This window comes from Salmo trutta, chromosome 35, assembly GCF_901001165.1.
Source record: "Salmo trutta chromosome 35, fSalTru1.1, whole genome shotgun sequence".
NCBI classification, from domain to species: domain Eukaryota; kingdom Metazoa; phylum Chordata; class Actinopteri; order Salmoniformes; family Salmonidae; genus Salmo; species Salmo trutta.
Window position 1 is genome coordinate 32,424,784 of NC_042991.1, and position 26,059 is coordinate 32,450,842.

A 26,059-nucleotide genomic window follows, 5' to 3' on the forward strand; every position below is an offset into this window, starting at 1 on the left:
TACCTGTTTCCTCCAGCATCTTCACAAGTGTCACGACTTCCGCCGAAGTCGGGTCCTCTCCTTGTTCGGGTGGTGCTCGGCAGTCGGCGTCGCCGGTCTTCTAGCCATCATCGATCCACTTTTCATTTTCCATTTGTTTTGTCTTCTTTTCCTCACACCTGGTTTCAATCCCCTCAATCACTTGTTGTGTATTTAACCCTCTGTTCCCCCCAAGTGTTTGTGTGGGATTGTTTATTGTTTCATGTATGCGCACGTTCGACTGGTTGCGCTGGGTTATGTCAATCCGTAATGTATTTCGTGTTCGTTGTGCCGTGTGTTTTTGGTTCGCCTAACAAAAGGCTCCATTTGCTACCCAATATCTGCTCCCTTACAGCCATTTACGCATACCTAACAACAAGGTCCTTTGCTGTTGTTCTGGTATTGATTTGCTCTTTTCTCACCAAAGTACGTTCATCTCTAAGAGACAGAACGCTTCTCCTTCCTGAGCGGTATGACGGCTGCGTGGTCCCATGGGATTTATACTTGCGTTCTATTGTTTGTACAGATGAACGTGGTACCTTCAGGCATTTGGAAATTGCTCCCAAGGATGAACCAGACTTGTGGAGGTCTACAATTGTTTTCTGAGGCCTTGGCTGATTTCTTTTAATTTTCCCATGATGTCAAGCAAAGAGGCACTGATTTTGAAGGTAGGCCTTGAAATACATCCACAGGTACACCTCCAATTGACTTCCAACAAACAATTCCACACAAAGACATGGGGGGAACAGAGGGTTAAATACATAACAATTAATGAGGGAAATGAAAACCAGGTGTGTAGGAAAACAAGGCAAAACAAATGGAAAATGACAAGTGGATCGATGTTGGCTAGAAGACCAGCGACGTCGACCGCCGAACGCCGCCCGAACAAGGAGAGGAACTGACTTCGGTGGAAGTCGTGACAAGGGCTATTATTATGGTTTCCTAACCTCCATCTCTACATCTGATAAAACATGCAAAAGGTAATTCTGTTGGCCTCACAGTAGGCCAAGCTCTCTCAGTACCTGTGGAAAGTAAGGGGCAAGGAGGTTAGAAGTCGCAGACTCCAGCTGGTCCACTGTAGAACCACTGTACCCTCATAGGCACCAGGAGTACCAGGGGCCAATTTAGAAAGAATAGTCACGTCTGTCTCAACAGTTTCTCAAGCATTAGGAGAAGGGAGAAAGGGGAAACACCATTGTTTTGTTGTTTAAACACCCTGGGCATCGACTGTTAATGACGCGGTACCCATATTTGTATGTGTAGGCGTTAGGAGTTTAAGAAAACATGGCCGCATTGTGTGGCTAGTTAACAGCTTAACTCAACAGGCTGTGGTAGGAAGTCCATAAACTGTTCAGGAGACACACTTGTGTGAGAAAGTATAGATTAGAATTGGTTGTTGTATCCTTGCTGCTGTATAGTGTAAACCTACTATTTCCCCTCTGGTCTGTTTGTAAAGAGAAGGAAGCAGACAGAAAGCAGAGAACATGAAGACTTGTATGGAATGTATGTTGGAAACAGTAGTCTTCTCTTAGTCCCTGTCATATCACTGTAATCAGAAACCTATACAGTTTACACACAGTATTTGTATGTATGTCTCAGCATAACTTTCAATACTGTGTGAACACAGGTGTATTCTCCTCAGAGAGATCTATAAAGAGAAGCCACTTCTAACCCAGGTGACAGTACTGTAGGTCTCATTCTCTACACAGTTGACACTGTCATCAATAACCATAAGTCATTCTCTCCTGGTTGTTTTACAGTGAAGTCCCATGGTGTAAATTCATTAAGGACGCTTCCTCCAGAAGGCATCGAAATGGGATTATTTCAAGAGGTGTACTCTGCTAATAACTATCCTTTCAATTTCAGTGTGATATTAGAATGATAATATTGGACTGTCTTGTGTCAGTTCAAATGTGGAAACCATGTTTCAGCACCACCACCGTTGATAGCGTCACTGACACTTGTTGAACAACGTCACTCACGTCTTTGGGATCCCTTCAAACAGATGTACAATACTACGCCTTTACCCTCACCAGACTCCACAGTCTGTCTCTTTCAATGGGCCGTGAGACAAAGGCAATGATGAGCAGGTTTGGGGTTGTAAACGATCGCAATGTCCCCCCAAAAGCCTCTTGTCTGGAGTGTCTCCAAAGTGTGCCTGGCTACTGCCACCCGGGTCTGGGTCTATGGGTATGCAGGGCCCAGCACAGACACACTCGGAGTAGAGACATGGAGACATTCTCCCATTCAAAGGCATTGACTCATTACAAAGGGAGGTCACAACCCTGCTGTTTCTCCAAGGCAAAGGACTCCGGCATCCATTTTGACAGTAGGAACCACAGCCAACAGCATGCTCTTAAATCTCTGGACAAAGTGAGAAGACCTTCCAATAGGATTGTTTTTGGGCCTGCGGTACACAAGTGGGTATTGACGAGTCAGGGGGGAGGGTGGATGGGCTTCGAGAGACTCTGGGTCATACCGGGAGCTTACATCTGTGTGCAGGACTATTAGAAGCTCGACAGCTGTTAAAACGTAGATTATAGACTGACAAAAGCCAGACCGTTTTGTATCATTGTTACGGGAAATGCTTGTTATGCATTACCATACAGACACACCAGTGCTTGTTATGCATTACCATACAGACACACAAGAGCTGATATTACAAGAATTTGAGTCCAGACTCCAGACAGAAGGCAATAACTAACTCAATTGGGCATTTTTTAGTTTGGGTCCCTTTGTATTTGGTTTCTCATCCACCAGTCATGTCTCATGTGATAAGGCTGTCTATTTCAGAAGAACCACTCATTCCTCTCGCATGACATAGTGCGCAAAATCACGAGAGACATTCTCAACAATGTTGTTTTTTTATCCCAAAAAGTTATCTAAGTCAGATAACGAACAGGTCGTTGGAACGCAGAGCTCCCTGGAGCCTAAAACAGATTGCAGCATCTGGCAAAGCCTGTCCACCAGAACCCAACCCCCTGTCAGCCCACTCCCATGCTCTGCTGCCCCAGACAAAAGCACTCAATCACCGAGCACTGTTGCTGAGGATGGCTCTTTCTGCCCCTGACCTCCGGCTCACTCCAACACAACATAAACCTCAGTGACATATAGGAGGGGAACTCCCACTCACGCCTGAGACACAACCGCAGGCAGGGCCAAGCGCAGTTTATTACCAACCTTAAATCAACTTTTATACAATGTCCAGTGCGAGGATAGAGGAGTTGTGCACTGTGTGTTATTGAGGTACTGCGAGCAGCTGTCGTGAGTTCAGTGTGCGTTCAATTTCGCTCAGATGTGGGAGTCTGTTCAGAATCAGGACCTCTTGGCAAGGTGTTTGAATAATGATTTGAAAGGGAAACATTTCACTCACAGTGTCTGAGTGTTGGTAATGGTAATAGATGTGTTCAGCTGCGTTTATTTCCCTTAAAAAAGGTGTCTAGCGATGAGTTCAGTAATCTATCCCTCATGAGTACTCAACAACTTGTTGTGTTGATATTACTAGACATTGTTGAACTAACCTATTCTGTAAAAAGATGTTCTCAACCAGATGTTAAGGTAGTACAGTACAGCGGGTGTTTTTCAGGTCTTTCTCTTGGCTCACATTCATATTTACCCCTGCAGATATCTTACACCACCCATCAAGGAAGGAAACCTTTGAGCAAAAAATCTTTGTTGCGTGTGTTATCCTTCCTCTATGCCTCATCCTCATTTCTGCTAAGGAGGGATTCTTTTTTACCGATCTGAGCCCTTAGGTAGTCTCTAAATGTCTTGGTCTGAACAGTTTTCTGTTAGAGTAACGTCCTTTAGTGATGTGCAGGTCAGATGTTTGTTCACCCTCACCTGCCCGCAATTACTATTAACCCATCCGCAGATATAGAACATTCGCTGTACAGTCAGAGATGGCGGAGAGATTTTTTCATAGGCTTTTAGGTAGGCCTATGTTTCTGCTTATGATTTCCAACATTTTGGTAGGCTATTTCTTAGTCAACTTTTCTATAATTAGATACATCAAATACATTTGTATTGGTCACGTACACATATTTTGCAGATGTTATCGTGGGTGTAACAAAATGATTATGTTCCTAGCTCCAACAGTGCAGTAATACCTAAACAATACAAACATTTAAAAAAAGAAAAAGAAAGGAATTAAGACATTTTGAAATATTAAAACGAGCAATATAAATATATATGTATATGATGGTGTGTATAGACATTAGTATTCTTATATTAATAAAAAAGGTGAGTACAGCCGTAGTTATATAGGATGAGCCTTGACTATAATACAGGATATACAGTGCCTTCAGAAAGTATCCCCTTTTTCCACATTTTGTTGTGTTACAGCCTGAATGTAAAATTAATTAACTTGAGATTTTGTGTCACTGGCCTACACACAATATTCCGTAATGTCAAAGTAAAATTATATATTTTTTAAATTTTTACAAATTTATTAAAAATGGAAAGCTGAAATGTCTTAAGTCAATAAGTAATCAACACCTTTCTTAAGGCAAGCCTAGATAAGTTCAGGAGTAAATATGTTCTTAAGAAGTCACATAATAAATTGTATGGACTCACTCTGTGGGCAATAATAGTGTTTAACATGATTTGTTTATGACTACCTCATCTCTGTACGCCACACATACAATTATCTGTAAGGTCCCTCAGTTGAGCAGTGATTTTCAAACACAGATTGAACCACATATAACAGTGAAGTTTTCCAATGCCTCACAAACAAGGGCACCTATTGGTAAATGGATAAAAAAAAATCTGACATTGAATATCCCTTTGAGCATGGTGAAGTGATTAATTACACTTTGGATGGTGTATCAATACACCCAGTCACTACAAAGATACAGGCGTCCTTCCTAACTCAGTTGCCGGAGAGGAAGGAAACCGGTCAGGGATTTCACCTTGAGGCCAATGGTTACTTTTAAACAGTTACAGATTTGACTGTGATGGCTGTGATAGGAGAAAACTGAGGATGGATCAACAACATTGTAGTTACTCCACAATGCTAATCTAAATGACAGAGTGGAAGCCTGTATAGAATCAACATATTCCAAAACATGCATCCTGTATGCAATAAGGCACTAAAGTAAAACTGCAATACATTTGGCAAAGAAATTAAGTTTATGTCCTTAACACACAGCGTTATGTTTGGGGGAAATCAAATACAACACATCACTGAGTACCACTCTTGTCACGTGTGCTCCATCTCTGGCCTCTAGGTCACCAGGCTCCTCGTTAGGGCGCACACCTGTCACCAGCGTTAGGCGCATAATGACACTCACCTGGACTCCATCACCTCCTTAATTACCTGCCCTATATATGTCACTCCCTTTGGTTTCTTCCCCAGTCGTCATTGTTTCTGTTCCTGTGTCAGTTCTGTGCGTTGTTCGTGTTTTCTTGTTTTGTGTTATTTTACGTTTATTTATTAAAACACTCACTCCCTGAACTTGCTTCCCGACTCTCAGCGCACATCATTATAACTCTTCATATTTTCAAGCATTGCGTTGGCTGCATCATGTTACGGGTATTCTTGTCATCGGCAAGGACTAGGGAGTGTTTTAGGATAAAAAGAAATGGAATAGAGCTAAGCACAGGCAAAACACTAGAGGAAAACCTGGTTCAGTCTGCTTTCCAACAGATACTGGGAGACAAATTCACATTTCAGCAGGACAATAACCTAAAACACAAGGCCAGATATACACTGGAGTTGCTTACCAAGATGGCATTGAATGTTCCTGAGTGGCCTAGTTACAATTTTGACTGAAATCGTCTTCAAAATCTATGGCAAGACTTGCAAATGGCTGTCCAGCAGTTATCAACAACCAACTTGACAGATCTTGAAGAATTTTTTTAAAGAATAATGTGCAAATATTGTACAATCCAAGTGTGCAAAGATCTTAGAGACTTACGTAGGAAGACTCACAGATGTCATCGCTGCCAAAGGTGATTCTAACTCTATGTATTGACTCAGGGGTGTTAATACTTATGTAAATTAGATATTTCTATATTTCATTTTCAATAAATTTGCAAGCATTTCTAAAAACATGTTATCACTTTGTCATTATGGGGTATTGTGTGTAGATGGGTGAGACATATGTATTTTATACATTTTAAATTCAGGCTGTAACACAACAAAATGTGGCATAAGTCAAGGAGTATGAATGCTTTCTGAAGTTACTCTACTTTGCTTTTTATTTATTTATTTTACCTTCATTTAACTAGGCAAGTCAGTTAAGAACAAATTGTTATTTTCAATGACGGCCTAGGAACAGTGGGTTAACTGCCTTGTCCAGGGGCAGAACGACAGATTTTTACCTTGTCAGCTCGGGGATTCGATCTTGCAACCTTTCGGGTTACTAGTCCATTATTAAAGTGTCCAGTGTTAAATGACTATGCACATAGGGAAGTAGTCCCTAAGGTGCAGGGTTGAGTACCGGGTGGTAGCCGGCAAGTACAGTGCATTCAGAAAGTATTCAGACTCCTTGACTTTTTCCACATTTTGTTACGTTACATCCTTATTCTAAAATTGATAAAATTATTTGATTTCCTCATCAATCTACACATAATACCCCATAATAACAAAGTGAAAAACAGGTTTTTAGAAATGCTAGCAAATTTATTACAAATAAAAAACAGAAATACCTTATTTACATAAGTATTCAGACCCTTTACTCAGTGCAAAAATGTAAGGCTTGCTGCTTCTCTTCTGTTAATACTTCTTGCCCTAGAATACTAAATTAACCTTTGCTCACCAGAATAATGTCATAAATCAATAGAATGAATGCTTCAATCTAGTTGACATCTGTAAAGTTTTATCTTTCATCTCTGCTTCTCTCGGGCAGCAAATATGTCTAGGGACCAGGGAGAAAATTAAGCGACTCTAAAAATTACATCAGTTTGACCGGTTTTAAGGAAATAAAAGCTGTGAAAACTACCCAACATGTACATTTAAGTGGCTGAAATACTATCTGCTTTTATGATGCAGATTAAGATAGTACCTTTACAGACGGTCCCTAACCACATATTCATTCTCTCAAGATGCTGAATGAAGTAAATTATATTTCTCCACTCCTGTTCCCGAATTAAAATGTACATTTGGTGTATCATTTCACTGCAAGAAATCCTTAATTCTGCAGGAGTTAATATTATATTAGACTATGTGAGAGGTTATAGACCTACAGTCAGCGTCAAGATTTCAGTTAGGCTACTATTCCATTCAACCCATCTGAACAGTACAGTTCCCTTGACGCGTCATTTTGAAGTCCTCCTCTTGTGACTCTCAAATGTGTATAGCGCCTCACAATCACCACATGTGACATAGCCGGCACTGCTATCATTCTATTTTACCACTTCACCAAATCTTTCCCAAACATTAGGCTACTGTTCTGGCCCTCCCTTCAATTAATTTTAAACTCTCTATTTCGCAGCTTTTCTCTTATTGAATTAAACACTTTTTTCCTTTTTGCCTCAGCGGATCAACGTAAACTTTTTCTGCCCCAAAGTATTTGGCAATTGGCGTGTATTTGGTGCGCTACAGTTAGGCCTTAACACTTAAGACTACGCACTAACGCTAGATAAAAATAATGAAAGAAAAACCTCAATGTAGCCTATAGATATGAATTTAACAAGAATTGTACATTTATGGATTTTCAATGCATTGTTTTCTCTCAATATTTCATGACCCATATCCACAGGGACTGCGGTCTATGAGTCAACCCGCGCATCACTAACATCCTTATACAGCTAACTGTTTCCTGAAGCTGTGTTGTATTCGTTGAGACTCTTGGATACCCATCTTTCATTGAGGCCATTGAGTTGATCAGTGGATATGGTAGTCATGACTACCCTAGCTCTTGATGGTGTGCACTCCTCTGTGATGGTATCCGCCTGGAGCCTGTGTGTGTGTGCTTGCATGTATGTAGGCTATGTAATGTGTTTGTCTTTTAATAGAATACTGCAATGTATTTTTTCGAATCAGTAGCAGTATGGCATATCAGAAATAAGAGAAATGGTTCGATCTTGTACGAACCTGAATATTTGAGATCTGACTTGTGGGTTGACTCTGATCTCGTTGTTTCTCCACAGGACCCGGGTTTTGCCGTGTTCCTGTTCGACAAGCTCCAGCACCTCCAGTGTCCTCATAGGGGCCCGTATGCTAGAGAGGACAGCACCTGCCAGGTCTGTGGCACTGCCCTCCACCAACTGAGACGCCTGGCCCTGCAGAAAGCCCTGGGCCTCACCGGAGACATGCCCGACCTGCATCCTGGAGCCTTCTCCTCAGGGCTGACCCCCCGCCCTGCCGCCCACAGCGTGGTCACCCTACCCTGCCAGGACTGGTCCATGGAGGACTCGCCAGCCAAACAGCCACCCAGGTTCTATGATCAGATTCCTGGGGTAAGGTTCAGGGGGGGACTCCAGGGTTGGGGTGGGATCCAGAGCAGCTACATGGGAGGGTCCAAGTCCACGGTGACTCCCATACCACAGCACTTTCTGGAGGGAGTGTGGAGAGTCTCTCGTGTCAGGAGGGATCATCATCCTCATTCTGCTATGGTAAGTTCATATTCTCTTTTGTTTTCTTTAGGTTAGAGTATTTTGGGCTAGACTTCATTCATACAGTTTCGGTCTTTTAAGCATTATGAAATGTATTCAGACCCGTGTTTGTCCTTCATCTGAAAGCTACCTAGCAAACACTTTCAAGCCGAAATGCATAGTTTTTTGGGGCAAAATAGACACCATGAATTTGTCCTCCATTTTCATTCAAGAATGGCTACCATTTTCATTCACTTTGGTTAGTGCTGCACGATAACACATTCTACTTTTTTATACTCCATGTGCTATGACAAAACCATTCAGGTCTGAGAAAAGACCTTGGTTTTGCTGTTACCTAGGCAACGCAGAACAATTTGAATTGCTGTGACTCTAGAAAGAGTTAGGAGTTGTGAACAGGGTCAATAAGAAAGGACGTATTTCTCCATCCATGGCTTCTGTTAGGAGTTTGGTTGCCGAGCGTGACATTGCCATCTCTCTGGAATAGTGTGTATTTGACTGAAACTACTGTAGTTTATGTATTTTTTTTCAGCCCACTTATTTATTAGGCTTCATTAAATGACCCAGTGTCAATTTTATGGCTGGCCTTATAATCATATCATCATGATTCGCACTCCTAGTTCAAGGCTGAGGTGTCTTGAATACCACTCCAGTTAAGTGGCATGACAGGGCTGCAACCACAGGGGGCCTTCATCTGCCTGAATGAGATGTCACCCTCTGATGTCATCTGGGGTGTTAATCAGGACTCGGGGGCGACATGACCAGTGTCAAGGCAGGTAGGTGCCTGCTCATAGCTCAATATAAACAGTGGAGTTGGGAGTCTCTGTCATATCACTTATTTTAGAGATGATCTTTTTAACATTTACCTCCTACTCCATTCATAGCAGAATAATCATGCATAGTAGTAGTTAGTCAGATAACTTTTAATCCACCTTGTACTGTTTTGTGCATCCCTCTCAGGACATTATCTGATCTAGAAAAATAAACTCTCCATATATTGGCGTAATGAAATGAACACACCACTACATCATCTAGCCTGTACAAAACGAAAATGCCATCCCTTCTGACTCACAGTCCACTGAGGATTACAGAAGGTAAACAAAGCTGAGGTTCATATCACCGGAGAGTTACAGGCAACTCTATTCAGCATTCCTTTTTACACTCTTCTTATAAACAACTGTAAAGGTTGTTTGGCTAGTGCCAATTCAAGTGACGGACTTCATCCCCATGAAAAAGGATGGCAGCAAGTGGAGGCTGCTGAGGGGAGGACGGCTCATAATAATGCCTGGAATGGAGCGAATGGAATGGCATCAAACCATGTATTTTATATATTTGAAACCATTCTACTTATTCCGCTCCAGCCATTAACACGAGCCCGTCCTCACCAATTAAAGTGCCACCAACCTCCTGTGATGTCAGTCCTAGGTAAACCCAGGTAGATAGATAGATGTTGGCCATCACAATAAAGTACACCCCAAGGCTGCATCAGAAGTCATTAAACAAGCAGATTGCCTACTCTAAGCACAATACCCTTCGAGCCGGTATCACAGCCTTCCAAACACCACTTGACCTTCCTACCTGGAGATTGAACATTAGGTCATCTCAATGCGGAAGGATTATCATGCTGATGATGGCCATTGTTGACCTCACCGCCACACAAGTACCATCCATCGACGTGCCAACTCCCAACTCCAGTGATGGGCTGATTAAACTTGGGAAGGTAGGAATGACCTCGTGGCCGCCACACCCCCATGCCAAGTCAGTCTGGATTAGTTTCAGACACTGCTTTCAGACACATGGCATCTAAAGCATAACCATGCTAACTGTATACCCCTCCATAGAGGCACTCCTATAGATTAGGCATCACACTCCTGTTTGTAATGGGGTTGTAATGAGGGCCAGAAATCAATGGGGAGAGGATTGGATATGCAAATGTTGTCTGAGGTCATTGTAGAATCTACAGAGAGAATGGTCGCTATTGATCGCGGGCGAGATTTGTGAAGTGCTGGACAACGGCATTAAGTGCGTGTTGTGGCGAAGTGGAGGAGTAGGCTGTGGGTCAGAATGGGATTAATGCCAATTTCTCTTGATTGAAGAGAAGAAACGGATTAGAAACTGAGTGGTTTGATTGATTGGACGATTTGGGTGTGGAGGATGACACCGAGACGACTGATGGACCAGAGAACAGCTCTGATTGGCTTATCTTCTGTCTTTTGTGTCGATTGACAGCTACAATAGTTTTCATTGAGGGCTGACCTCTATGCCTCATGGTAGCCTCTGGTCAGAGCTTGTTTTACAGCGGATATACCAGAGATCTGTATATAAGGACGAGATGCTCTTGTCTTCGCCCCAACAATGGGAGTCGTTGTCCCAAAGGCGGGAAGGCAGGTGACAAGTTTAGGTCTAAAATAAGCTCATATGGCTTATTTTGGACAGATTTTGTCAAAAGTGAAACCTCTCGCTTCTCCTTTTCCTCTCTGGAACCTCTCTACCCAGTCAGATACCTTCAACAATGTATTTTCTGATTTAATAGAATTGTTTTGAATTTCACAATACAAGAAAAGGAGGATGGTTTGACTACTATGGTAATTTGTCTCTTAACATCTCACCTGATATCCCAATGTGTGCTCTAAAAACCTAAGAAAAGATTTGTCTCCTTTTGAAAACAGAATATGAATGTATAGCCACCCAGTATGTATATCCACCCAGTATGTATTGTATAATAATGATCCTAAGTATGTTGTATGCTCATTTGCTATGCTGTTGGGACTTACAGGCAATCTGTTCTCAATGTTTATTTTCTGTGTATCTGTTAGCATCCACTCCCTCCAATGTCAACAAGTGCCTCTGTGCTGCCAAGAGTTGGACAGCTAATGCTTTTGATTGAACGTGTGCCGCTTAAGGCAGCCAATCGTATCCCCTTTTCCTCCTCGGTGTCTGAAAGCAATTAGACCTTGAGCTGGCACATCGCATCCCAATTACACAAAAACCTGAGTTGGACACCTCAGAGAATTGAGTGCCCCTGTAGGGACCTTTCAGTGGACGTATGGCAGGTATGAGTGTCTGTGAGTGGGTGGGGTGTGTGTGTGTGTCTGTGAGTGGGTGAGGTGTGTGTGTGTCTGTGAGTGGGTGGGGTGTGTGTGTCTGTGGGTGGGTGGAGTCCATGTGGGTGCGTGTACGTGAGTAGCCGCGGGTGTGTCTGTGGCCATGTGGTTGCTCGTACGTGAGTAGCTGCGGGTGTGTCTGTGTGTGTGTGTGTGTGTGTGTGTGTGTGTGTGTGTGTGTGTCCATGTGGATGTGTGTACTGATCTACACTCACCGGATAGTTTTTAGGTATACCACTCGTTCACGAAATTGAAGCGCTCCTACAGACAGTGAGTCACTTGGCTATGGCTTGCTATATAAAGCAGGCAGGCAGGCATCAAGGCATTCAGTTACTGTTCTATTGAACGTTAGAATGGGCAAAATGAGTAACCTAAGTGACTTTGAGTGTGGTATAATCGCCGGTGCCAGGCGCGCCGGATCCAGTATCTCAGAAACGGCCGACCTCCTGGGCTTTTCACCCAGGACAGTGTCTAGGGTTTACCGACAATGGTGCACAACAAACACAAAACATCCAGCCAGTGGTGAACCTTTGAGCCAAAACAGCTCGTTGATGAGAGAGGTCGAAGGAGAATGGCAAGAATCGTGCAAGCTAACAGGCGGGCCACAAACAGATAAATAACGGTGCACTACAACAGTGGTGTGAGCACGGTGTCTCGGAATGCACAACTCGTCGATCCTTGTTATGGATGGGCTATTGCAGCAGACGACCACACCCTGTTCCACTCCGATCAGCTAAACACAAGAAACAAGAAGAAGAGTGAAAAAACATTGCATGGAACATAACAGCGAGTTTAGTTTACATGAGTGTCCTGGTCAGTCCCCAGACCTAAACCCAGTAGAGTATCTTTGGGATGAGAAGGAACGGGCTGTTCGCAGCATGAATGTACCACCATCCAATCTGTAGCAACTGCATGATACCATCGCTTCAGCATGGACCAACATCCCTGTGGAACGTTTCCGACACCTTATAGAATGCCCCGAAGAGTTCAGGCTGTGCTCGAGGCAAAGGGGATCCGACCCGGTACTAGAAGGGTGTATATGCCTTTGTGTGGGCTGTTAATTTCAAAATGTTCTCCTCCCATTTCAAGCAAAATAACTCAGAACACTACAGAAGCCATAGGATTTGGGAGGCTTGAGAATGAAAGATGGGCACTTGATTTAATTAGGGAGGAGGTAGGCGAGGGCACTGGAGACAAGGAGACGTTTCAGTAACGCTCTAAGGAGACACCACCCCATTCGGCCGAGCCAGATGGTTCAATGCCGTCTGCAGCCTTCGAATGCTGACCCTACCAGAAAGGTGACTCACCAAATTCTCAGAGGAGAGTGAAAGGTGTTGGTTTATGTTGAGACTGAGAGAAACAAGGGAAGGACAAATGGAAGAGAACACAAAGGAAAAGGAAGCCAGGATCATGCCTCCCTCCTCTCTGTGCTGACAGATGGGACCTGGTTCTCACCTGAGGTGAATAAGCACGTCTGACATCCATCTGGGAGGCTTGGCTTGGGTTGAGTGGTAGAGTGGGTACACTTCACGCTTCACTGCCTTCCCCCATTTTGGACTGGGCTCTGATTATGAAGGACACGATCAAAGATCAGAGAAGGATCTGTAGTCATTTCAGTGTACCATGCTGAAATATACAGACAGATATAGGAGTATAATTAGACGAATATAAGCATTTTCCATCAAATAAATTGTTCCATTCACTAAACTTTGAATTTACTAAGACTAAAATGTTTGGGAACAGAGAAGGACTAGACACATACCAACAAAGCAAGCTATATTATTAGTTTAATTTATATTTTGTAACCTACACCTGGGATTTAAATCAGACTTAGTTGACAAGCAGAAAGGGATCAAGAGGATGAATTGCCGATCAAAGATGTATTTTTTGCACAATGTTGAAAACCAGGTGCAGACAAACAGCCTCACAAACTGTGAAAGGTTTGACCGACAAAAAAAGTTGTTTCGCTTTCTGCTTCAAATCACCAACAGGTCACTTTGAGCCAACCCAATGGCAGGCACACTGTAGGGTTCCTCCCTCTCAATTAGTCCCATAGGCATCACATTTCGTGAGCATTTTTTAAGCGTTTCTTGTTGCCCAGAGTGACCTTCCCGCTGTCATCAGTGCCTGGGTCTGCCCCGCGAACAGCCGTGCCAATATTGCACACCTCCAGGGTTGGGTAGGTTACTTTCTAAATGTAATCCATTACAGTTACTAGTTACTAGTTACCCATCCAAAATTGTAATCGGTAACATAACTTTTGGATTACCCAAAATCAGTAACATAATCTGATTACATTCAGTTACTTTTAGATTACTTTCCCCTTAAGAGGCATTAGCAGAAGACAAAAATGTATGTTACCAATTGAACGACATCTATTGGATAAATCAATGTTAAAGTTTACATAGCTGGACATATATGGATGTTAAATTTTACTTTATGGGTTGGTTATGTAGACTTCTTCTAACCCATCGCTTTCTACTACATATAATAATACGATTCAATTTATCTTTACAATAAAAACCAAAGTCTATCAGAATTCCAGTCATTCCAATAAATGTTATACCCCTTGATCTTCAAGAATAGGATTCGGAAATATGGAAGTATAGATTAACAAAATTGTTTAACCTGATCATAACCCCAAAACTAAGGACTTATTAGCCAGCCCTACTCTGTTGTTTATGATTTTGTTGTCATGGAGGACTGATTGGGCTCACTGATTCGAGTCGAAAAATAAATGTTACGCTCATGGAATGGCATGCTTTGAGCACTACTGAAGTGCTATTTACATGTAAAAATGATTGCCACATACTGCATTTGCTATAGGCCTATTGTTTACCTTTTTGTTAGTGACACTTTGATATCTTGATAATATGCAGTTCTTTAAAAGGGCAAATCCACAGATGAAACAATTACAAAATGTCACCCCGCCTCTGTTTTGGTAAAAAGCAGAGGGATGGGCCTGGAGAAATGTAACCACTCTCAGATTAATAGACAGAGCTATGGATACAAGGACTGGCCATCCATGATATCAAAATGATTGTTTTAACCATGTTATGAGGCTATACAGTGTTTGTTACATTTACAATTGAACTAAGCTCATGAGGCATTTATAAGTTATATTCTTCAAGAATCAATGGATATATATATAATTTATAAATCCAAAAATGGATGAAACTATAGATTGCCCCTTTTAAGTCAATCAAAAGTGTGTGAGTTTGAGCATGTGTCCATGAGGCCTATGGATTTCTTTTTTAATCAGCATGAATTAGATTGAGCAGTAAAAGCCTCACTTTTGTTCCATAGGCTGGGCCCGCACTATGCAGCTGCTACAAGAGCTATTTATCACTGGCTATCCACTGGTTTCAAAAACAATGATTGATAGGCAGCTTAAACTTCTTGAATTCAAACATTATCGGGTTCAAATAAACATTTCGATTTGTGAACAGCCATCCACAACAACCGCAATCCGTAAGGCGCAAATAGCTAAATGAGAGAGTAGCATTGTTTCACATCAATGCGCTATGTACAGTATATATCAGTAATAAGTGATATCCGTATTGCCGTAGACTACACCACTACTGTCATCCTTATCTCCAAGCGTTTATTAAAGTTGGATAATCTTTGGATGTCGACAGCAGTCGCACCATTGGAAGACATAGATTGGACTGTAGCCTACAAAAGCCTATTCCTGCTCTTTGATCCATCAAACATAATTTGATGTGTCATCATAGTGGTCTCTGACTTGTGGTCAGACTCGCTCAGGTGGAACAAATTTAAACATGCGTCTTTTTTCGAAGCTGATTTGAACGTCATTGAGAAAAAATTGTGAAAGATTATATCGCAAACATCCTTTCTGAATTTAAAAGTAATCTTCAAAGTAATAATTTAGTTTTTCAAAAGTATCTGTAATCTGATTGCAAAACGTTTGCTGCTAACGTAACAGATTACAGTTACCGTTTAAAAAAAATCCCTTACATGTAATCGGTTACTCTCCAACCCTGCACACCTCCCAGGGGTAGGGGAAGGAGTGAGAGAGAAAGAGAATAAGAAGAGAATGGAAAAAAGAGAGGAACCTTTTCTACTTGTGAATGCTAAAACTACAAATCTCAAACCCCATACACTAACAACAAGGAATTATGGCAAAGCACGCTTGCTGAAAAGATACTAGTCTCGTAAATGATATATTCTGAGCTGAAGAAATGTAGAATTGACTAACGGGTGAACCACAAGGCCAAACTGCCGCCATAGCACCGTATATGACCCAGTTACATAATTCATTAAGTCATGTGACTTGACTTATTGCTTTTAGTTCCTAGAGGTGCAAAGGCCCAGTACTGTATGGATTTGTCAGACTCTGGTTACATCTCAGCCACCCCGGCTCTTCACACCCACTGCCTTACCCTAACACCATAACCTAGCCGTTACATCATAAAAATATGGACCTCCAATTTAGACCCAAATGTAGATCTCCTGCTGGCCATTAATAGGCTACTGCTCTGCTGGCCAGCCTCTACATTTGAATGATTATAGGATGTGTGAGAGGAGTTTGTGGTAATATATACAGTCGTGTTCAGTGGGATGTGGGTGTTTGAGTGATTCTGGATCTCTGTAATCTGTTCCACTGCGAGGAAGAGACAACATTATTCTACAATCTACAGCTCGTTATCTACCCATCAGCCATTTGGATTGGGTCTGACTTCCAAGTTGCAACATTCCTCCTCGTGGCTTATTCACTGTGACTTCCATTGAAGCTTGGAAACAAAAATAGCAAAGCATAATGCATCTGGGTTACTTGTTGCCATTATCTTATGTGTAGTTTAACACACGCGTGTCACGTACAGGTACGCTCACTCAAACTGCCATGCTATAGAATGAGAAAAAAACGTGCTACAGCGTCTATGAGTGGCACCCTGGAGATGATTAAAACGCGAGTGTGTCACGAAGGGCACCTTTGAAGCCATACTGAAGGTGCCTCTTCCCATGGTCACATGTGTCTGTCAGACTAGGGCGTTCCTGTTAGGGGTTATATAAATAGCAGTGCTATCAGGTGTAGTCGGCAGATGGTTTACCCCTGGGCTGGATAAACAAGTTACCAAACGAGTACTGTTGTTGTTTGTACTGTAGACATGCTTCAACAACCATATAGATACGCATGTTTGCAGTCTTTGTGGGGGGTGATTGTGGGGGATGATTGAGGGGAGGGTGATTGGGGGGGTGATGATGTAACATGCCAAAGATTAACAAAGAAATAACAGCTTGCTCTACCTTTTTCATAAGGTATTTTATTCTATACATTATCTCAATGTGAATACTATCTATAGATTGGGGGAAGACCCTGTTTGTTAGGAAGAACCCCCAAAAATACTGTTCTTTTCATTAGGATTGGAACAATTGTAAGGAAAATAGAACTTGACCTATGAGAAATGATGATTCCCTGACCACTGCATCTTATGTTTGAGTCAATTTCTCTGTTACTGCCAACAGAAAAGCAGTAGATCAGGGGTAGGCAACTAGGTTCAGCCGCGGGCCGATTTTTGTCAGAGAAGGTGGTTCGCTAGAACACAATGATAATAGTTTGTACACTGCAAATTGACCACAACTAAGCCCAAAAAAGAGATTGTATTTGAAAATAACAATAATTTAATTCCTTTATTACATTGAGACACGACCACGTGTCTTTTTTTTATTCATGGGAATACTTGGGAACAGTTTCCTGAAATAAACTCATTTTACAGTCAATAAATTTCACTTTGAGGGACCAAAAGAAATCATTTCGGGGCCGGTATTGGTCCACGGGCCGCCTGTTGCCAACCCGTGCAGTAGATCAATTGCTGGCCATCAACAATTATAGTTGTCTGTATTAACATAAATTTTACATATACAACTACCAGGTACTGGCCCTTCTTTTACTCAGAGACCTAGAATCACTTTAAGAACAATACGGGGGCATCTGTGACAGTGTGGCAGCTGGGGGCGTCTTGGCTGTGTCAGTGTGGCAGCTTTTTGTTGTTGACTACTTCCGTCCTCTCTCTGTGTGGCGGCACTTCCGTGGAGGGGCGAACGGCGTGCGTCTCTGTAATCCTGTTAGCTGCCGCGCCAACGCCGCAGTCAAAGAACTGAATAATGGACTCCCCGCCAAATGTCGGCACTCCGCAGACTTCGCCGCGTTAATCCACTGTGATGAGTACAGAGTGGATGCCTGCCCCAGTTTCTTCATTTCCTTATAGACCAAAGGGATGAGAGAGAGAGAGAGAGAAATTAAAAGAGAAAAATGAAACAGAAAGAGAAAAATGAAACAGAAAGAGAAAAATGAAACAGAAAAATGTCACATCCCCAACAACAGGCGTCACCAGAAAGCAGACAGCACATTAAAAGATGCATCTGGCTCATTTGAAAGAACAAGGCCAAATGGAGATTGTGGGAAGGGCTGCGTTAACTTGTGAACATACAGTAGCCTATGAGATGATTGGCACAAATGGTTTATCTCTCTTAAATCAAATGGCATATAAACGACTGCTGTGTTTTGTCCAACACTCAAAAGTTCCCTGTCATTCTCATATTGCACGTCAATCTGGTTGAATTACATATCCTATGTCATCTCATATTTTAGTCACAGATGATTAGAACAAGTGATAGTGGATGGGACTCTATCAGTTTTTCAACGCTAACCATATTGTAGCACAGTGTGAGAGTCGGTAATTAGGCCAAAGCTAATGACCAAAGCTAATGACCAAAGCTTAAATGGTAATGACTAGCTAGCAGTGAGAGTAAAGGTCCAAGATTACCAACCTGCAGCTGCAGCAAATGGAGTGACAACAAACGGTAGCCATGTTACACAGGTCATTTCCTGCGTGATGTGTTTTCCCTGAGCTTTTTGGTACTCCTGCTCACAACTGCAGGAGCCACAGGAACCAAAGCAGTCGCTCAACTGAGTTCCCCAACAGGCTTCTCTGACTGTGAGAGCATATTATGCAATTTGTTTCGTTTTTTGAAAATATGGAATTATCTTGCAATGAAAGCCACTGGTATAATGTTTGATGTTGACTTCATTAAATGTTTTGGTTTGTTGAATGCAAGTCATGGTAATACACATTGAAGTTGGATGCAGAATTGTTATACTTTTTTTGTCACATTGGTTGATGCTCATATCTATCTATCTATCTATCTATCTATCTATCTATCTATCTATCTATCTATCTATCTATCTATCTATCTATCTATCTATCTATCTATCTATCTATCTATCTATCTATCTATCTATCTATCTATCTATCTATCTATCTATCTATCTATCTATCTTCTCTCTCTCTCTCTCTCTCTCTCTCTCTCTCTCTCTCTCTCTCTCTCTCTCTCTCTCTCTCTCTCTCTCTCTCTCTCTCTCTCTCTCTCTCTCTCTCTCTCTCTCTCTCTCTCTCTCTCTCTCTCTCTCTCTCTCTCTCTCTCTCTCTCTCTCTCTCTCTCTCTCTCTCTCTCTCTCTCTCTCTCTCTCTCTCTCTCTCTCTCTCTCTCTCTCTCTCTCTCTCTCTCTCTCTCTCTCTCTCTCTCTCTCTCTCTCTCTCTCTCTCTCTCTCTCTCTCTCTCTCTCTCTCTCTCTCTCTCTCTCTCTCTCTCTCTCTCTCTCTCTCTCTCTCTCTCTCTCTCTCTCTCTCTCTCTCCACCCCCTTCCTCTTCTCTCCCTGTCCAGACGCCGGGCTTGGCTCCTGATCCATACAGGAACTACATGCCCATTGCCCCTGGGAGCCCCATCTACGACTATGCCACCATCACTCCTACCGTCCCCCAGCCCAGCCACACACCCTCCGCTGCAGCCTCCTTCTTCATCAGGTAAGTCAAAGCCATACTTTACCCTATAGAGCCTTGTGGGTGATATATGTAGATTTCAGAGACTTGTGAACTTGTGGCTAGATCGATGACGTAATCCACTTTGAAACGGCTGCCTCTTTCCACATATCAGAGCAGTCAATTCAGGAAGTGAACTGAAATTTCAAATCAATAATAAAAAAATTGCATATATTTTCAATGACTCATTCAATTTTTACGTTAGAAATTTAAACCACTTCCTAAATTGACTGCCTTCAATTCGAATTGACCCCAAACCTGCTACACATCATACAAATAATGGTTATATCCACCTTTGTCTTGGATTGGACCCATCCAATAGGGCATATGTGACCAACAGCCTTGATTCGGTCTTATGTAGCAAAATTTGAAATTGTGATTTTTACATTGGATTAAAGTAGAGACTCAGAGCTAGAAAATGGTATATCAAACACTGCAGTTGAGAAACAATGGGGAAGTAATTCTGCCTTGAATGCTGATAAACTTGTATCCCTACTTTTGAGAAAATGGCACTTGAATGTTTTGGTATCTCTACTGGAGACCTCTTCTTTGTCTACATCCATTCAGCATTGTTCACACCCTCTTATGCCTTAGTCCCACCCACCTCTTTAAGGATTCACATGAGATCATGTGCTAAACAGAGTGAGTAGTTTAGTAAACCACTAAAGATTTCAAGACTACAAGTGGTAAAAGTAGTTGCCTACAATAAGGAAAAACTCCAGGTAAAAATCCATGTTATCTAGTCCTTGGCCTATATCCTAATCTGACTTTGGTGCAGGTTGTTCTTCACATTACCGTCTCTGGTAAACACACACTATATCAAATAAAATCTACATTTATTTGTCACATGCACAGGATACAGAAGGTATAAACAGTACAGTGAAATGATTACTTGCATAGTAGCAATATCAAAAACAGAAAGTGTACAGATATAAATATTTAATCATTATTAGATGACCCTTACCCAGACACACTTCTCTAAATTGATGGTTCATGTGAAGGAAATGCTATAACCACCCTCCCAGCCACATCTAGCTAAGTGGATGGGTCACTATTGTCTAGACATGTACACATGTTCATTAAATACAATAGATGGTCGTAATCACCCCCAGACATAACTGGCTATCATGATGGGTCATGTGATCATCTCTCTTGTTTAGACATGTAGAGTCTTGTTTAGACATGTAGCTAGATAGCTAGCTAGCTAACTGGCTAGCTAAACAATGAACCGGAATAATCCCAATTTATACTACTACCAATGCAAAATTGTCATAGCTGTAGTAGAAATCTGCAGGTAGCTGGAACCATTTAACTCTGTTTTGTTTGGCCAGTGTTGTGTCAAGTCACATTGGTTCACACTGACCGTGGCGTATGCAGAAAGTAGCCCATCACTTTTTCCAACTGATCTGTCGATAGGGTCTGCTAAATTCAGGGCATCAATGTTGTTGAGAAAAGTAGCAAAACTTTTGGCCAGGTCACAGTTGCAAATGAGAACTTGTTCTCAACTAGCTTACCTGGTTAAATAAAGGTGAAATACAAATAAATAAAAAATAGTTATTGATGGCTAACGTTATATCTTTAAAAACTGTGCAGTAGAAAGGACTATCAACACATAATGAGCAGCTCACGTAATAGACAGAAGCATGCTACGTCCAGACCATCCATTATCTCAGCCAATCATGGCTAGCAGGAAAGTTCCTGTCTTTTCCCTGGCTAAACCAACTAGGCTTGTAATTGAACAGTTTTACTGGTATTTACGGATAGAATACAAGTTTGTTATTAAAGCACAGGAAAGTTCACATGTTCCAGAAGGCATTTCTGCCCCAAAAAAACTAATTTTGATAAAAAATACATGTTTACTTTCAAATGCCTCTCCTGTGAAGTAGTGATGTGCGACATACGCCTAGTTTCCTAAAACTAGTTACATGACCAGAGACTCAACACATTCCCTCCCCCTATCTGGTTGTTTTAAGGCTATATACCTTTTAAAGGCAATTAAGGAAGACTGCATTCATGGTAAACGCTGCATGTGTCGACTTAATTGGAAATCTTTAAATGCCAATCGCGCTATAACGCAGATCTTCCTCGGTCCAGATTAAATCTAAACCTTAGTCTCCTTCTCCACTTCCAAGGGGAAGGCAGGATACAGTCTGCCCCATTACTTATTCAGCCCTCCAGTACTGTTCGTGTCAAAATCTCTAAGACTTTTCCCAGGCTACCAAAATACTCTGTCGCTGCTGGCAATCCATATATATTGCTAGTATTGCTTGTAGCACTAGCCTAAGATGTCAGTGATGGATGCCTGTTTTAGTCACTTGGAGTGGGGAGATAAGAAATGTATATATAATTTTCACACATTAGCTACTTTTCGACAGCATATGGAAATGATGATGCAGATGTTCCTTAGCTCTGGAACACGACATTAGAAACTAAAAGCATAACAAACTAAATGAAAGCCTCAAAGTTAACTTTTCTGTCCAGAATGAAGTTTGTGCAGTCTAAAGACCAACTAACTGACTAGGTTAACTTCCTACGTTGTAGTATTCGAAGGTTGTTTAGAGTGCATCCAGAATGAAGGGTCGAAGACGGAGACAAAGTAAATACTTGTGTTTCCCTGAGCCGAACCAAGGAAACTTATTGAGAAAGATTTCACACTCTGACACTGAGGATATTTTCTCCCAGCACTGTGAAATAATAATATTTATCTAGTGTAAGAGAACATACCTCAAATGTCAAGCGTAACGCTCACTCATATGCTACAGTCTTTATTTGGTTGGACTACTATTTTTATCCTGGTGAGATTGACACACTTGTCATAAATCTTTGTCTCAGGGATTAATATAGAGTTGCTAGTTTGTGTCTGACAATTCTGTGTTGCTAATGGCAACCTATTCCCTATATAGTGCACTACTTTTGACAAGGGCCCACAGGGCTCTGGTCCACTATCTAGGGAATAGGGTGCCATTTGGGACTTTGACAATGCCTCCACACTCTTTTTCCAGTTCTAAAAATTGCAACTGTGTCTGTCTGTATTTTGACTCCGATTTTCATTGGAAACTGAAATTGGTGTTGGATTTGAGTTAGACAGACAACTATAGCAGGACAAAATCTAACTACGTAAATCATAAGTATGTTCCGGTAGTTTCTTGTAGGCCTGGATGTATTAGGCTGTACAGTCAGCTGTAGTCGTTGTCTTATCGTGCTATATTTCCCATCAGCCAAAGCTCTAGTTCAAAGTAGCCTACCACTTCAAAGAAAAAGTAGAACCTGCCCACGCAAAGACCATATCAATCCACTTCGACACCGTTTCAGCAGGTGGCCAGATTATCAGATAGGATCCATTTCAGCAAGTAGGCGAGGCATTCTCTACTGAAAGGTCAACAACAAACATGGAGGGGAAGGGGAGAAGGCTGAACTGACAGGCTTCACAATACCACTACTCTGGATTCTGTGTGTGTGTGTGTGTCTGTGTGTGTGAGTGTCTGCATGTGTGTGTGTGTGCGTGCGTGTGTGTGTGTGTGTGTGTGTGTGTGTGTGTGTGTGTGTGTGTGTGTGTGTGTGTGTGTGTGTGTGTGTGAGTGTCTGCATGTGTGTGTGTGTGCATGTGTGTGTGTGCGTGACTGCGTGTGTGTGCGTGACTGCGTGTGTGTGTGTGTGGGTGTGTCTGCGTGTGTGAGTGTCTGCATGTGTGTGTGTGTGCGTGACTGCGTGTGTGTGCGTGACTGCGTGTGTGTGCGTGACTGCGTGTGTGTGCGTGACTGCGTGTGTGTGTGTGGGTGTGTGTGTGTGTGTGTGTGTGTGTGTGCGCGTGTGTGTGTGTGAGAGTCCGTACAAGCTCTACATTCTTTCAAAGAAATCCAACGAAAGGAGGTACAAGAAAACCTATGTGATTCATATATGTTAGGTTATAGAACCTATATGGTGCAGGTTAGGTTATAGAACCTATATGGTGCAGGTTAGGTTATAGATTATGTATGGTGCAGGTTAGGTTATATAACCTATATGGTGCAGGTTAGGTTATAGAACCTATATGGTGTAGGTTAGGTTATAGATTATGTATGGTGCAGGTTAGGTTATAGAACCTATATGGTGCAGGTTATGTTATAGAACCTATACCGTATGGTGTAGGTTAGGTTATAGAACCTATATGGTGCAGGTTAGGTTATAGAACCTATATGGTGCAGGTTAGGTTAAAGATCCTGTATGGTGCAGGTTAGGTTATAGAACCTTTATGGTGCAGGTTAGGTTATAGAACCTATATGGTGCAGGTTAGGTTAGAGATTATGTATGGTGCAGGTTAGGTTATAGAACCTATATGGTGCAAGTTAGGTTATAGATTATGTATGGTGCAGGTTAGGTTATAGATTACGTATGGTGCAGGTTAGGTTATAGAACCTATATGGTGCAGGTTAGGTTATAGATTATGTATGGTGCTCGTTAGGTTATAGAACCTATATGGTGCAGGTTAGGTTATAGATTATGTATGATGAAGGTTAGGTTATATGACTTCCGTGTGGCTCAGTTGGTAGAGCATGGTGTTTGCAACGCCAGGGTTGTGGGTTCGATTCCCATGGGGAACCAGTACGGAGAAAAACATTTATGAAATGTATGCATTCACTACTGTAAGTCGCTCTGGATAAGAGCGTCTGCTAAATTACTTAAATGTAAAATGTTATAGAACCTTTATGGTGCAAGTTAGGTTATAGAACCTATATGGTGCAGGTTAGGTTATATATCCTGTATGGTGTAGGTTAGGTTATAGATCCTGTATGGTGTAGGTTAGGTTATAGAACCTATATGGTGTAGGTTAGGTTATAGAACCTATATAGTGTAGGTTAGGTTATAGAACCTATATGGCGCAGGTTAGGTTATAGAACCTATATGGTGCAGGTTAGGTTATAGAACCTATATGGTGCAGGTTAGGTTATAGAACCTATATGGTGCAGGTTATGTTATAGAACCTATATGGTGCAGGTTAGGTTATGGAACCTATATGGTGTAGGTTAGGTTATAGAACCTATATGGTGCAGGTTAGGTTATAGAACCTATATGGTGCAGGTTAGGTTATAGAACCTATATGGTGTAGGTTAGGTTATAGAACCTATATGGTGTAGGTTGCGTTATAGAACCTATATGGTACAGTTTAGGTTATAGATTATGTATGGTGCAGGTTAGGTTATAGAACCTATATGGTGCAGGTTAGGTTATAGATTATGTATGGTGCAGGTTAGGTTATAGAACCTATATGGTGCAGGTTAGGTTATAGAAACTATATGGTGCAGGTTAGGTTATAGAACCTATATGGTGCAGATTAGGTTATAGAACCTATATGGTGCAGGTTAGGTTATAGAACCTATATGGTGCAGGTTAAGTTATAGAACCTATATGGTGCAGGTTATGTTATAGAACCTATATGGTGCAGGATAGGTTATAGAACCTATATGGTGCAGGTTAGGTTATAGAACCTATATGGTGCAGGTTAGGTTATAGAACCTATATGGTGCAGGTTAGGTTATAGAACCTTTATGGTGCAGGTTAGATTAAAGATCCTGTATGGTGCAGGTTAGGTTATAGGACCTACATGGTGCAGGTTAGGTTATATATTATGTATGGTGCAGGTTAGGTTATAGATTACGTATGGTGCAGGTTAGGTTATAGAACCTATATGGTGCAGGTTAGGTTATAGAACCTATATGGTGCAGGTTAGGTTATAGAACCTATATGGTGCAGGTTATGTTATAGAACCTATATGGTGCAGGTTAGGTTATAGAACCTATATGGCGTAGGTTAGGTTATAGAACCTATATGGCGCAGGTTAGGTTATAGAACTTATATGGTGCAGGTTAGGTTATAGAACCTATATGGTGTAGGTTAGGTTATAGAACCTATATGGTGTAGGTTGCGTTATAGAACCTATATGGTACAGTTTAGGTTATAGATTATGTATGGTGCAGGTTAGGTTATAGAACCTATATGGTGCAGGTTAGGTTATAGATTATGTATGGTGCAGGTTAGGTTATAGAACCTATATGGTGCAGGTTAGGTTATAGATTATGTATGGTGCAGGTTAGGTTATAGAACCTATATAGTGTAGGTTAGGTTATAGAACCTATATGGTGCAGGTTAGGTTATAGAACCTATATGGTGCAGGTTATGTTATAGAACCTATATTTACATTTACATTTAAGTCATTTAGCAGACGCTCTTATCCAGAGCGACTTACAAATTGGTGCATTCACCTTATGATATCCAGTGGAACAACCACTTTACAATAGTGCATCTAAATCTTTTTTTTGGGGGGGGGGGGGGGGGGGTTAGAAGGATTACTTTATCCTATCCCAGGTATTCCTTAAAGAGGTGGGGTTTCAGGTGTCTCCGGAAGGTGGTGATTGACTCCGCTGTCCTGGCGTCGTGAGGGAGCTTGTTCCACCATTGGGGTGCCAGAGCAGCGAACAGTTTTGACTGGGCTGAGTGGGAACTGTGCTTCCTCAGAGGTAGGGAGGCGAGCAGGCCAGAGGTGGATGAACGCAGTGCCCTTG

General features: G+C 41.8%; 1 protein-coding gene and 1 long non-coding RNA gene across 6 annotated transcripts in view; one reads left to right on the top strand and one right to left on the bottom strand.

Annotated features, from left to right (window-relative positions):
- The window catches only part of kif26aa (kinesin family member 26Aa), a 163,929-nt gene that overhangs the window by 58,282 nt on the left and 79,588 nt on the right, over positions 1 to 26,059 (top strand). For 4 of the 5 annotated variants that reach the window (XM_029734282.1, XM_029734279.1, XM_029734280.1 and 1 more), the window contains exons 3-4: positions 8,113 to 8,577; positions 19,366 to 19,505. In XM_029734282.1, coding sequence (XP_029590142.1) covers positions 8,113 to 8,577; positions 19,366 to 19,505 — 605 coding nt within the window. Of the gene's footprint in view, positions 1 to 8,112; positions 8,578 to 9,220; positions 9,351 to 19,365; positions 19,506 to 26,059 lie in introns of those variants that run through there. The other variant, XM_029734283.1, reaches the window with a different exon arrangement.
- Positions 17,317 to 26,059, bottom strand: part of LOC115175102 (uncharacterized) — a 33,422-nt gene continuing 24,679 nt past the window's right edge. Inside the window, exon 2 of the long non-coding RNA XR_003871910.1 lies at positions 17,317 to 17,901. This is a non-coding gene — a long non-coding RNA (uncharacterized LOC115175102). The remainder of the gene's footprint in view (positions 17,902 to 26,059) is intronic.